The 12,558-nt window shown below is 34.0% G+C and overlaps 1 protein-coding gene across 2 annotated transcripts; it reads right to left on the bottom strand.

The window, feature by feature from the left end:
• Window positions 1-503: 503 nt before the first annotated feature.
• Window positions 504-9,986, bottom strand: LOC128987847 (zinc finger and BTB domain-containing protein 17-like). 2 transcript variants are annotated; one of them, XM_054408891.1, is made up of 5 exons: window positions 9,631-9,986; window positions 5,168-5,962; window positions 4,553-4,711; window positions 2,892-3,068; window positions 504-2,198 (listed from the first exon to the last, which is right to left on the bottom strand). In XM_054408891.1, the coding sequence occupies exons 2-5, from the start codon at window positions 5,951-5,953 to the stop codon at window positions 2,034-2,036; spliced, it is 1,287 nt and encodes a 428-aa protein (XP_054264866.1). In that variant the 5' UTR covers window positions 5,954-5,962; window positions 9,631-9,986; the 3' UTR covers window positions 504-2,033. The 2 variants fall into 2 exon arrangements, with proteins under 2 accessions (XP_054264866.1, XP_054264865.1); XM_054408890.1 differs by having other exon boundaries at window positions 2,880-3,068.
• Between the last annotated feature and the right edge of the window lie 2,572 nt (window positions 9,987-12,558).

Consider the following 12,558-nt stretch of genomic DNA (forward strand, 5'->3'; position numbering starts at 1 on the left):
AAAAATGTGTAAAACATAAACATTACTCAGAAGCTTCATTTTATGAATTAGTGTAACAGCTGTTTAGGTGGGCAGGGGCCGGGACGTTGACAGTTTTATTTAGTCTCGTCGGAACCTTGATTTAGAGGAGGCCAAGGTTAAGGTCATTTGTTTCCATTGTGAAATTTAATGATAATAAAACAAATACAGGTAATTTAATTTACCTATTTTGCCTGAAGGTCTTGTAGTTGAACTTGTCATTACTCTATGCACATTTCGCCGCTCAGTGCGGCATCTTCATGGAGTTCTTAATTCTTCTTACACTAAATTCCTCATATTATACTATAGGCTACATATTTACATTAGGGGTTTTATCACTTCACGGTCACATTCGCGGTTGCCCAACGGCAGCGATACGAGCTGCGGAGTACAAGACCTTCAGGCAAAATAGGTAAATCAAATTATTGTATAGTACAGGTCTTGTCACTGGGTTCAAACAACAATAAAACAAAGTATGAATTTATAGCAAAATACATTTTAATGTTGGTATAAATTTGTACATGAACATTGAATACACTACAGAAGTAGAAAAACAATCTTTAAAGAAAACCCTTGTAGACGACGTAAGTTAGGTCTAAAAACAACGGTAAAAAGTGGATAACCAACTCATATCACTCAATGTATTCATTGACTCACTATGATGTCAACTTGCAAATGTGTGTATTTCAGAGATGATTGATTTGATAACAAAAACAGCATACTTATTTAATGAAGACTGTTTCGATAAAATAATCTTGTATAGGTTGATTGGTTCATCTATCTAGAACAGTGTTTTAAGTTGGCAAGATTTGCTTTGAATAGGGTAATAGGCCTACTACCTAGTATTTTATCTCTCTTGTGGTGTCACTAAATTTTTCAAAATTAGAAAATCACAATTATTCTGAACTTGTACTCAACGCTGACAAAACTTTTAATTTATTCAAATTAAATCAATACTATATAGAACTTATTTTATAGAAAGTCATTTGATTTTTTTTTTTTTTTTACTAAAAGCAATTTGCAAATAAGATGTTGGCCTATCATAACCATTTAAAGCTTACAGTAGGCCTAAAGCAAATGATGGGAAATAGCCATAGCAAGAATTCACATTTTGAGCAAATAAATATATCCTAAACCTTAAATTATAATGTGTATGTAACAATGAACAATTCAAGAATACAAAGATAATAATACAATAAAAAATCTGCTGGGTAATATCTTTGACAATCAATACAAATAATTAAATATTAATACTTCAGTATCCAATAGTCAATGGTAATATAGTAAGATAGTATAACCATAGACAAATAGAATTAAATGTAGCATCAGCAGTGCTGCGGTTAGCATAATTTCTGGCGTCCACCGCTGCGAGCGCCATGTAGTTACGTAACTTGTGCGCCGCAACTACATGGCGCTCTCAGCGATGGACGCCAGAACTTATGCCAACCGCAGCACTGCTGACGTTCGATATTTAATTCTATTTGTCCATGGTATAACGTTTTAATGGAAACAACTTAAATTGCTTAGTATTTTGTTGTTATTTGTATTCAGATCATATTAAAATATAAATTTATGCAATAATATAGGCGTAGGTTAAATTTATATTTATCAGATATTCACAAGCACATTATAGCCTACTTAACTAGTAGGCCTACGAATTAAGGTTTTATTTCGAATCTAATCAACTTATTGATTAAGGCAAATTAATAAATGTAAGTTAGCAGTTGGTTCTAAGTAAAAAAAATAATATTTCATAAACATTTATACCATATATAGATAGGACTTGACACCGTTATAATTTATAAAAAGTTTTTTCTCATGCTAAGGGTAACAAATTACACGTATTAATAAAATTAATTAAATTGTTTCCATCTCAGACAAGGCTAAAGAAAAGCCAGTCACATCCAGAATAAAACATTTTAAAAGTCTTCATGTTATGATATGAACGGTGCTATAATCATAACCAAAGATAAACTCCCCTCCAGCAAATTGAGCCGAAAGCAAGACATAACAAATTACTCAACAGAATTAGAATTAACTATTTGATCGTGAAGAGTTCGCATGTGTCGCAAGTAGTTACTTTTCACGTTAAATTCACGGCCGCACGTCTTACACAAGTACGGCCTTTCGCCAGTGTGAGTGCGGGCGTGAATCTGCATTGAAGCTTGCGACTGAAGCACCTGCAACAATGTAATAATGTTAACTTGGAATGATGAGTAAATTTGGAACTTGGAATAATTGGAGTAATATTTGTGCTAAGTCCTTACCAGGAATTGAAAAATTAGCCAGTCAACAGAAATCTTCTGCTGTGGCACAAGTATTTGGGAACCACTGTGAAGATAAAGTTCAGAAAACAAATTTAAATAATTTTAAGTAAAATATTCTGTACATACAGTTCAAGATTTTAAGATGGCAGTAATTATAATAACATAAAAATTAGGCTACTGTTGTAGATCCCTTTGAACCGAAATAGTATATAAATTTTTATGTGGTTGTACTAAGAACACAATTTACAATGGACAGGAGATCGTTAGAAGAATGATGAAACAAAACCATAGCTCAATAGACAGGCTACAATTCTGGTATCTAAAATGAAGCCCTGATAAGTAGATAAAGATCAAGTTCAATTATATATTTAATAACACATCAATCATAAGTAAATATTTTTTTCATCTATGATTCACAAAAATTATAAAAAATAAACATGTATAAAATGAAATTGTTTATTTCTAACATTAATTGACGCATATTAAAATGATTTAAAACTATAAACCCGTTCATATTTGAGCATAGCCGGGATCGCTTGGTTGCATAAAATGCCCCCCAAACATACCCAGGTACTCTTTGGGTACTTAGCATACCTTGCCACATACCGGACAAGCAATCTGCCCCCTCTGTCTGTTTAAGGCGTCAGATGTTTCATTAGCTTGGGCCAGCTGTTCTTCTGTGTGGTTCTTGATGTGTCTCACCCAATCAGCTGGTACTGTGAACACTTGTTGGCACAGCTCACAGTTCAGTGGACTATATTCTCCTGACCCGTCCCCATCCCCCTAAAAAACATTGTACATGATACACTTGCTACAACTTCAGAGTGTCAGTGATAAGGGAGTGTCAGTGATAAAAAATATAACGTAAGGTTCTTAGCATTGTAACTTTCAACGTGTCTTGTTAAATTCTTTAACTTGTTTTACTCCAAGCGTAAAATAAACCCAATAAAACACTTGCCCACATAAAAGAACATTTGTATTTGAGTAAAATTTAACTCCAACTACTGTGTTAATCAAATTGCACTAGACAATTTAACATTTATTACCATTCTGTAAAATTGAGTTGTACCGTAGGTAGCCTCCAGGGGTGATCAATGTTGTTTGTAGGCTACTCGTCATATCAATGCAGTTGTGTTGTTCTAAACCATAAGGTAAAACTAGGGTTTGTAAATCTGTATGAAAAGTTAATTACAGTTAAGATGAACATCTTGTTAGTTGTTAGCTGGGGAGAGTTAAAACAAATTTGTCAAAAGATAAAAATAATTTAATCACAAGGTTTTAACTTAGCCTTTAGGTTTGACAAAATTACTGCACCACGCAAACTTTAATGGCACTACACAGGGGTGCCCAGAGCGACAGCACACACAGTTGCGCACTTGGGCCATTGGGATTTTTTGGGGGGATTATATTTTGCATACAGTATTGCTATTGATGATTTTCAAGTTTTTCTATAAGACGCCGCAAAACTTTTTTTGTTAACTTCATACACCCTATTAACACCTGCAACATATCTTTGGCTATTCATAAGTGATATTAATTTGTTCTTCTATATTAGGTATTTTTTTTAAATAGACCCACCTTAAGGTTTTTTTATGTACCACGTTGTAAGAGGCACATGTCTCGTGCGACCAAATTCGGAAATTATGATTTTACAGGATATTGGGGAGGCATTTGTCTCATTACCCACGATATTCTAGGTTATTGTTCATTATGCAAATTTAATAATACATTATGAACCCGTTAATTTGAAATATCACTTAAAAACTTTAAATCGTTTTGATTAAATATTGTTAGGCCTATTTATTCTACACTTGTATTACCGCAAGTTGAATGGCCATATATTAAATGACAATTGAATGTCAATGTATTTCATATGTTCAGCCCCGGATAATTAACTTTGTCACCAGGTCAAATGTTGTATAACTATATGGTAGAACCTTCTCCTTGAGTTGGTCCCTAGTATACGATTTATTTTGTAATGTAAAAATAACTATTAACTCTTACTTAACACACTTAAGTTTCCCGTTACAAGATCTAACCGTGATCACAAAAAGCGATGGTGGTGAAGAACGGGGCAGCATACAATTAGGGGGAGGGGGGTATTTGCACCCCTGATATTGGTGGGGATGGTTACCTCTGGTGCTAAAATGTAACCTATCAATGTCATATTTAAAAGATTTAAATTTATATTTCAAATTAATGATGCCTTAATTTTGAATATTATAAAGACCTATTAATCCACCAAAAGTTTGATACCGGTAACTCACTTTAGTCTGTCTGTTTAATCCCAAGGCTGTGGTAGGATGATTTTGCTCAATGTGACGCACCCAAAGTGCTGGTGAACTGAACGTTTCTTGGCACAAGTCGCAAGTGAGAGGGACATAGCAACTATCTTCCACCTCTAATTCCTCTTCGGAAACCACTTCCTAAAACAAAAGAACATATTTTTATATTTCAAATAACGAGGAAATATTTAGTTCTATCTTTCTTGAAATAGTTTATCTGTGAAGCTGAGAAATATATTATACTAATGTAGTATGTTGAAGGAAATTATAAAAGTTTGGTAGGCTATGTAGTTTGGGTTGAATTTGTGTTTGGTTCTATTTTAAAACTGTTCAAACTTGTTTATTGCATAAATTGATCACTGCTAGTGGCAGACAATCTTGATTTTGCAATGATCGCATGTGGTGTTGATGATGTTCCCATGATTGCGGGATAAGTTCAGGATTCTGTTGTAACTGCGGGGAAGTTCCACCGATATAAAAGGAGGCCGCTAGGGTTATTTTGGCCTAAAGCCGCAGTTACCCTAAATCTGGCACTGAATGGATTTATTACTATCCTAATCACTAAAGTATGAATGAACTATAAAAACTGAAACTTACTTGTTTTACATTTGTCCTGTTTTCATCAGCACTTTTCTGTTCCTCCCAATCAATTGGTTCTTCTTTCACTTGGATTTCTTCTCCAACTAAAATTTTTTCTATCATATTATCTTCTATGGTTATCTCATCATTTGAATTTATTTCTAATAAAGGTCTCTCAGAATTTCTCTTCAGCTTTTTCTTTTCTGGAGGAGTTGTTATGGTGGGGTTTGGTGGTTGTTTTGAATAGGTTTTGGGATTATTTCTCAGAACAGATTTACTAGAACCAGTGTTATCTGTTTCATTTGACTCAGAACCATAGTTAACTTCTGGAATCAAAACTCTTTGATTGGGCGTTGTTTTTTCTGTGATATTTCTTACATCTGTACTATTTTTGTTTTTGTGAACACTGTTCCCGTCTTGCAGTCCTTTACTTTGACATAAGCCTCTGATTTTTAGAATTTCTGCAGCTCTCATAATGTGCGGTAATTGGTCATGACTGACAATCGCTTCCCCTCGGTAAATGTATTGAAGGAGAATACCCAGAGTAGAGTGGGTTATTTCAGATGGAAGAACTATAATTGTCTTGTTATTAGTTTTCACACTGTTGCTAGCGATGAAGAACATTTTGTGTAAGTAGGGACTACAAGCTGAGAGTACAAATTGGTGAGCGGAGAAATACCGGCAGTCTGCTGTAGCCAAAACCACATCAGTAAATGCGTCTGATCGATACAGGCCGGATATTGAGGAGTTTAAGTGTCCTGCATGACCATGCCACTTGAGACTGTAGCTGCCAGGGAACGCCATCACCACACTCTGAAAATAACAAGTTTTGAATCAAAGTCAGCTGTATTCGTTTTTACAACATTTCAAAAAATCAGACAATAGTCGTTTGAGTTGTCACGATAATAGAAATATATGTTTATTTAACAGATCATGTTTTGGTCTTTGGAGACATCAAAATAAAACAGTGAATCAGTCCCGTGTCCAGGTCTTACCATGAGACCTGCGGTAATACCTTATTTCTTGTATGGGAAATTTGCTATATAAACAAAGTTACAGTATTAACCGTTGTTCGAAATAAAACGTACAATCCTAGTTTAATTAATTGGCAAGTGGATTCTGTCTGTCTCACAATTGTGGAAAATAAATTAGGCAATGTTTACTACGGAAGCTAACAAACTATTTTGACTTAGGCTCTTTTAGTATGTACCTGAGGCCCCAGGTTTGGGTGTGAATAGCGCCCTTTGCTGCAAAAAGCTTTTGAGTCGCACCCTTTTCCACACAAAAAGAAAAAGAGTAGTTTTTTTTGTAATTTCCGCATTGAGATTTTCTTTAGAGTGAAACATTAAATAAGTTTACAACAACTAATTAAAGCAATATTGTAAATCTGTATTTTGCGCCCTTAAAATTTGGCCCGCTGGGCTACAGCTCTTCATATACAAAGAGGAGGCCTGGGGCATATTTCATAATAAACTACAAACTAATATTACTGTAGAGTCCCGCAAACTCGGCACTGGATAACCTGGCAGTCTGGATAACTCGGCCATCACCTGGCTCAGAAAACTAGTGATTTTTTGAGTCCGAGTTAAACATGATCACAAGCCAGCTCAAGTATAATCATTTGCAGCTCGTACTAAGGATTTGTTGTACTATATCTGATGACTTAACTTAATACTGACTTGTAATATAAATCTAACTGAAAAAGGCGGTTAAAAAGCTTAAAAATTGTATTGCTCTTATTTTTAACTCTAGTTCCCGATAACCCGGCATTTCACAAACTCGGCACCCTTCCAGTCCACATTACGCCGAGTTTGCGGGACTCGCCCAATGCAAATCTAATGGAAATTACAAGTTACAAGATGTAACTTGTAGTTTATTATGAAACGAGCCCCTGATGGACCTTGTACTGCTTGAATAAATTACCGTAGGCCTACCTAATATTACCATAAACTCATAACTTAGTGTTTTTTTTTGTTTTTCACATCATAAAGAATAACTCAGAAAATTCCATTGAACAAATGGCAAGTTAGGAAGTAGCCTAGTTTACTTAAAATATCTGTAGAAATTTACTACTTATTGTTAGAAAAGTGTAGTTTTTCAGTAGCCTATTCCTAAAACACACAAAAGTTCCATTTCCTGTTCATCAGCTGTTGAGCTGTTATATCTTGTTAGTAGAGATGGTAAGAATGCTTTGAAACTTATCATGAGGCTTCTGGATTGATTCTGAATCTGATTTCATTTTGAACCCAGCTGGAGCTGAGTTAACATTGAGCTAATGAGCCGTATTAATAAAAAGAAGGATATGCTCAAAAGGAAAAGGTATGAAGCAAAAGCATTTGCTTCTAGTAAAAGGTAAAAGTAAAAGCATATCCTTCAAACCGTATTAATAATGATTACCTTTTACTTCCGAGCAAATCCTTCTGCTCGGAAGTAAATGGTTCTTTAGGAACATCACATGTTACACGTCTGATCCTGTCTATTTTTGTCTACTGATATCCCTCGAAGGCTTAACTGTGCCAACTCCGCGTGTAATGGTTTTGCATCTGGCTTTAAATTTAATCATAACAAACTAAATTATAAAATCTAGAGTGTGTGGGCCGGAATTTTACCCCGGATTTTACCCCTAGAATCTTAACCCCTTTCTAGACATAGAATTTGGTTGATGATAATAGTTAGTCGGGTACATAATAAATTTGTTTATAGAAATCATCATATATGCTTTGTGATTAGTTTTGTAAATATTTACAAACACAACATAAACAAATGAATACTAAACATATGTTATTTGTCACTTTGTAGATAGCATGCAGTACTGTATAACCACAGAAACCCTCGCCGCAGCTGCAGACTAAATAAATTTCCTTTTCTGGCTGGATTTCTTCTAAAATATTCCCTGAAAATTGTCAGATTTATTTCCTATTTAAATAATATTAATTTTAATGAGTACCTAGGTTTGCTGATTCAAAGAATGTGTTGAGGTGTGTTTTTATTGAAATGTTGATAGCTTTGTAGGAGGTAAACAAAATACTCCCGCCACAGCAAACCTGCAGACTAAGTAAATTTCCATTTGCCTGATTGGATGTACTCTAAAATGTCTCCAATCACATCCATTCCCTATTTAAATAGCTTTAGTTTAACTGAGTACTTAGGTTTACTGCTACAGGAAGGGTAAAAAGGTTTTTTTTTTATAAAATGTAATAGTTTAGTATGATAGAATGCAAATTTGATCAAAAAATGCTCATAAACAAGAAAACTACAACAGTTTAAAAATGTCTCCATAAATATAACATGGAAATTTTAAATTTACATTTTTTTTATATTTTCTCCGTAGCCATTAGGCGCATAATATCGCTTTGATATACTAAATTAATAGTTTTTTTTTAACTCTACAAAATGGCGTGGAAAGAAGTTGCTAAAATCTATGTTTTTAGGGTAAAAAATGTTAAAATCCAATTACCCTATAAAACCGCTCATAAACCATCGTTTCCATATCCTATTATGCTGATTCGCGAATCCCTTAGAATAAACGTAGGTTTACACGTTTGCACCAAATTTAATCAAAATCGGATCACCTTTGCTCGAGTTATCGTGCTAACGGGCAAACATGTATATGAATTTGAACGGAGGAGGTTTTTGGCCTCTGGGGACCTGAAAACGGAAAAGTAAATGGGTCATGGGTCTAGGTCTTACCATGAGACCTACGGAATAGCTTTTGCCCTATTTAGGAAATTCGCTAGAATTTAGCACCACACTAAAACCACCACACACCTTTTACTTAAACGTATAATCTGCTACTGATCAGATGCATCATTTTTGAAGGATTTACTTCAAAGAAAAAGTAAATGGTGAGTTTTATTAATAACCATTTACTCAAGTCATGAGCAAAACCTCAAATTTCTATAGATTACCTTTTACTTCTAAAGCAAAAGGTTTTGCTTTAGTTTTTATTAATACAGATTGAAGGATTTGCTCGAATTTTCGCAAGTAAAAGGTTTACCTCATCTTTATTAATACGGCTCAATGACACTAACTCCATGCCACTCTCTAAGTTAACTTAACAACATTTTTACTAGTTAACAATACCAACATTTTGACCAATCCATTACCGTATACAAATTTAAAAAAATATCCTTATCTTAAAAGACCATAATTCAAAAATATTAAAAATAAGGTTAGAGTAGTGTTAGTTCTATTGTAAATTAAGACAAACCCCCAGTCATAGTAACCTAACTTGTAAAACATTCAAAAATCTGAAAACTAAAATGTACCCGAATGTCCCCAATCTCTATTTATTTTAATTGAATTTAAGTTTTTTTTAAGCACTTTTACCAAGGAATAAGAGATTTTCTAGGGTAAAAATTTAACTAGGTACGTACAGAATTGACTAATGATAAAGCCAGTTTAGTTAAGATCAGGGGCAGTACAATACAATAAAAACATTAGAAATAGAAGTTGAAGTTATAAGTAATTAGGGTACTTACCTGTTTATAGACTGCTGGTGTTGTTGTTTATAGATGCCGCCTATTTTTTCTTTCACTAAACACTCATATTATTCACTTTTCCTTCTGTAACTGCTGCTGGAGAGAGGCAATAGCGGCGGGACTGGCGGGAGCGGAGGGTTGGGAGACCTCTTATTCAACTCAACTCGAATGTAAATCGATAATACAATGCGCACTATCGATTTCCTACTGAATTCGGCTTCGCGATCGGGGATCCTCGTTAACCATCGATTGGAGTCTGCTTCACGTCAATAAAGCTGATTTTTAAATGTATTCTGTACTAGCTGTCACTGTAGGCACAAGTTCTAGTTTCCAATACCTGATCATTTTATTTTCGGTTATCATTCATCCGATTCAATAGGTTTTTTAATCTTTTTCCTGATCTTATCTTGATAACTTCAAGTAAAATGTCACTTCGTAGGATTTTATTTGAACGCCTTTTGATGGAGAAAGTTAATAGTTTGCTCTCAGAGGCTATATCATAGATAAAACAAAATAGTTTGCTTGATCTATGGCTAGAGCCTTACTTTTCAGTCTTTGTGTAGCTCAATACAAAAATAAAATATTTTCGATTACAGCTGGATATAAAAATTGTTTTACCGACAGTTAAATTATTTTTATTATTGAAATCAGGGGGTTTATTGTTCGATGATACAACTGTGGACATAAAATATGCATTACCTAATTTATTTGCTGTGATTTAGCTTCTATTGCGCGTCGCACAGTGAACATAACATGACTATTGAAACACCTTGAACTTGAAACTTAATTTTCATGTTGTTATGTAGGTCTGCTTTAACCATTTTGCTTTTATTTTTAACTTATATAAAATATGTGTTAATTGGGAAATATAATAGTTTGAATTTTACTGTGATTATTTTTACGTCGTGATAAAAAGCATCGTTTTATAATTAATTTGTACTAAAGTGATTTTCCGCCACTTCTTCTAATATTGTTATTCTCGTCCACGGCTTCGCCTTTTACGTGTAACTATTGCATTCTCGGCTTCGCCTCGTACAGTACGTGAAATTAGGTGTGCCTCACACATGAAACTTGAGCGCGCAACGGAAAATGCCTTTTCGGCTGTACTATCGTAATGAAATACTATTTCATAACTGCCTTACTGCCAACAGAAAGTTGCTATTTATGATTACAGTGGGCTGATATAAAAAAAATAATTGATCCTGGGAAAAGTTGCCCTCAATCCTTGCCCAACTGCGTGCTCTAGTGTTTCCTAACCATTTATTTTTTTCAAATCAACTGTTTTCATCGTTTGAACAATAAAACTGTAAACATAATTCAGTATAGGCATAACAGAGGCGTGTTTAAAAGTGTCGTTTATATAACTTTAACCGGCACTTTGTACGTGAAACTGTTACTCTAGTCATTGTTCCTGCGTGAGGCAAAGCCGAAGAATCTTGAGCGCGCACTGAAATGCCCATAAGTCAATAATTAGGATTTGCTAAAGCTTTAGACAATACATTCAGTATTTGAATTTAATTAGACAATCTAAAACTTATTGAAAAGTCTATTAACCGCTATTATTCCTTACATTTATGGACATCTATTATTCTATATTATTCCTTACATTATTATACGCTACATGAAACTTTGTAAACAATAAGGCTTTTTGTTTTAAGCATAACCATACATATTATACACCAAAATAATCATTTGAATTTGGGTTGGCGTAAATATTTAAATGGAAAAATGCGATAAAGTCTGGACAATTTGATATACTAAATACCCCAGCTGCAGCAAACCTGCCGACTAAGCGAATTTCCATTTGCCTGGATTGATTTTCAATTAATCTATTAAATTAACATTTATGTTTAACGAGTACCTAGGTTAGCTGCTACAGGGAAACTAATAAAGTGTGTTTTTTGATTAAAATATCAATAGCTTATTATGAAATTAATAAATCTGCCAAGTTTGATAAAAAAAGCCAACTACAACATTTTACATTTACAATATTCTCCATAAGAATAGCATGGTTATTACAATTTTTTTGAATTTTCCCCGTGATCAATCACCGTACAAAAACACTTTGATATACTAAAGTATTTGTTTTTTAAGCTCTTTAAAAAGTCTGGAGAAAAATTGATAAATTTTGTGTTTTAAAGGTAATAAAGATAAAAAAAACCCATTTTACCACATTAAACCCCACGTTAAACCCTTGCAAACTATGAAAACATAGGAAAGTCATATAGAACACCGCCAAGTACAAGAAATAGAATTAAATGAATAATGTATGGACAACATTAATAGTCAAAGATATAAATGTTGCTATGAGTGGGAAACATTTGTAGATAACACTAAAAAACAAGATCAGCTTTTGGAAAATGATAAGATATTTACGGTACAAGAGATGTTGATTATATCGAACTGTTATACTGTCATTGACTACATCGCACATCGTGACTCTTGAGTATTTCCATAATCGTTGAGACGCCTATTTTAAGGTCATCGGAATTATGACTGTTATTCGTTTTAAAATAACGCCTGTAATACTTCGCAATTACTCGAGTATAATAATAGTCATTTTCAAGTATTTGAGGAATGCTCCTGATATTTTTACGACATCAATATTATCAATAACATCGATGATATTAAGTTACATCCGCATTGTAGATTGTATACTCACACTAGTTATAGTATTACACACTACTTTTATGGATTAATAAAATGCTCAGTTGGCTTACCTGATTTCTGTCATAATAAGTGGGTTTACGGAATGGGCACACGGAAGGGACTAAGGCTAAAGGTGTAGTGACGTCATATCTCTAGTGGTTAATGTCTTCTCTTGAGGCGACACGATTACCGTAACGAAACGATGATATTCCAGAGGCGTTAGTGGCTTAGTTGGTAGCGTTTCGGATTGATGTTCAGGAAGTCCGGGGATCGAAACCC

Source organism: Macrosteles quadrilineatus, unplaced genomic scaffold, assembly GCF_028750875.1.
Source record: "Macrosteles quadrilineatus isolate MER2022 unplaced genomic scaffold, UCM_ALF_1.0 Scaffold_2__2_contigs__length_208266976, whole genome shotgun sequence".
In the NCBI taxonomy this organism is placed as follows: domain Eukaryota; kingdom Metazoa; phylum Arthropoda; class Insecta; order Hemiptera; family Cicadellidae; genus Macrosteles; species Macrosteles quadrilineatus.

What these genes read in the sequence shown, in the direction of transcription:
- LOC128987847 (XM_054408890.1), bottom strand. Translation starts at nt 5,953, where the DNA reads ATGGCGTTCCCTGGCAGCTACAGTCTCAAGTGGCATGGTCATGCAGGA. An exon ending in GATTAAACAGACAGACTAAA is followed by an intron (nt 3,069 to 4,552) that starts GTGAGTTACCGG and finishes AATGTTTTTTAG; the next exon opens with GGGGATGGGGACGGGTCAGG. An exon ending in CTTGTCCGGTATGTGGCAAG is followed by an intron (nt 2,199 to 2,879) that starts GTATGCTAAGTA and finishes ACATTGTTGCAG; the next exon opens with GTGCTTCAGTCGCAAGCTTC.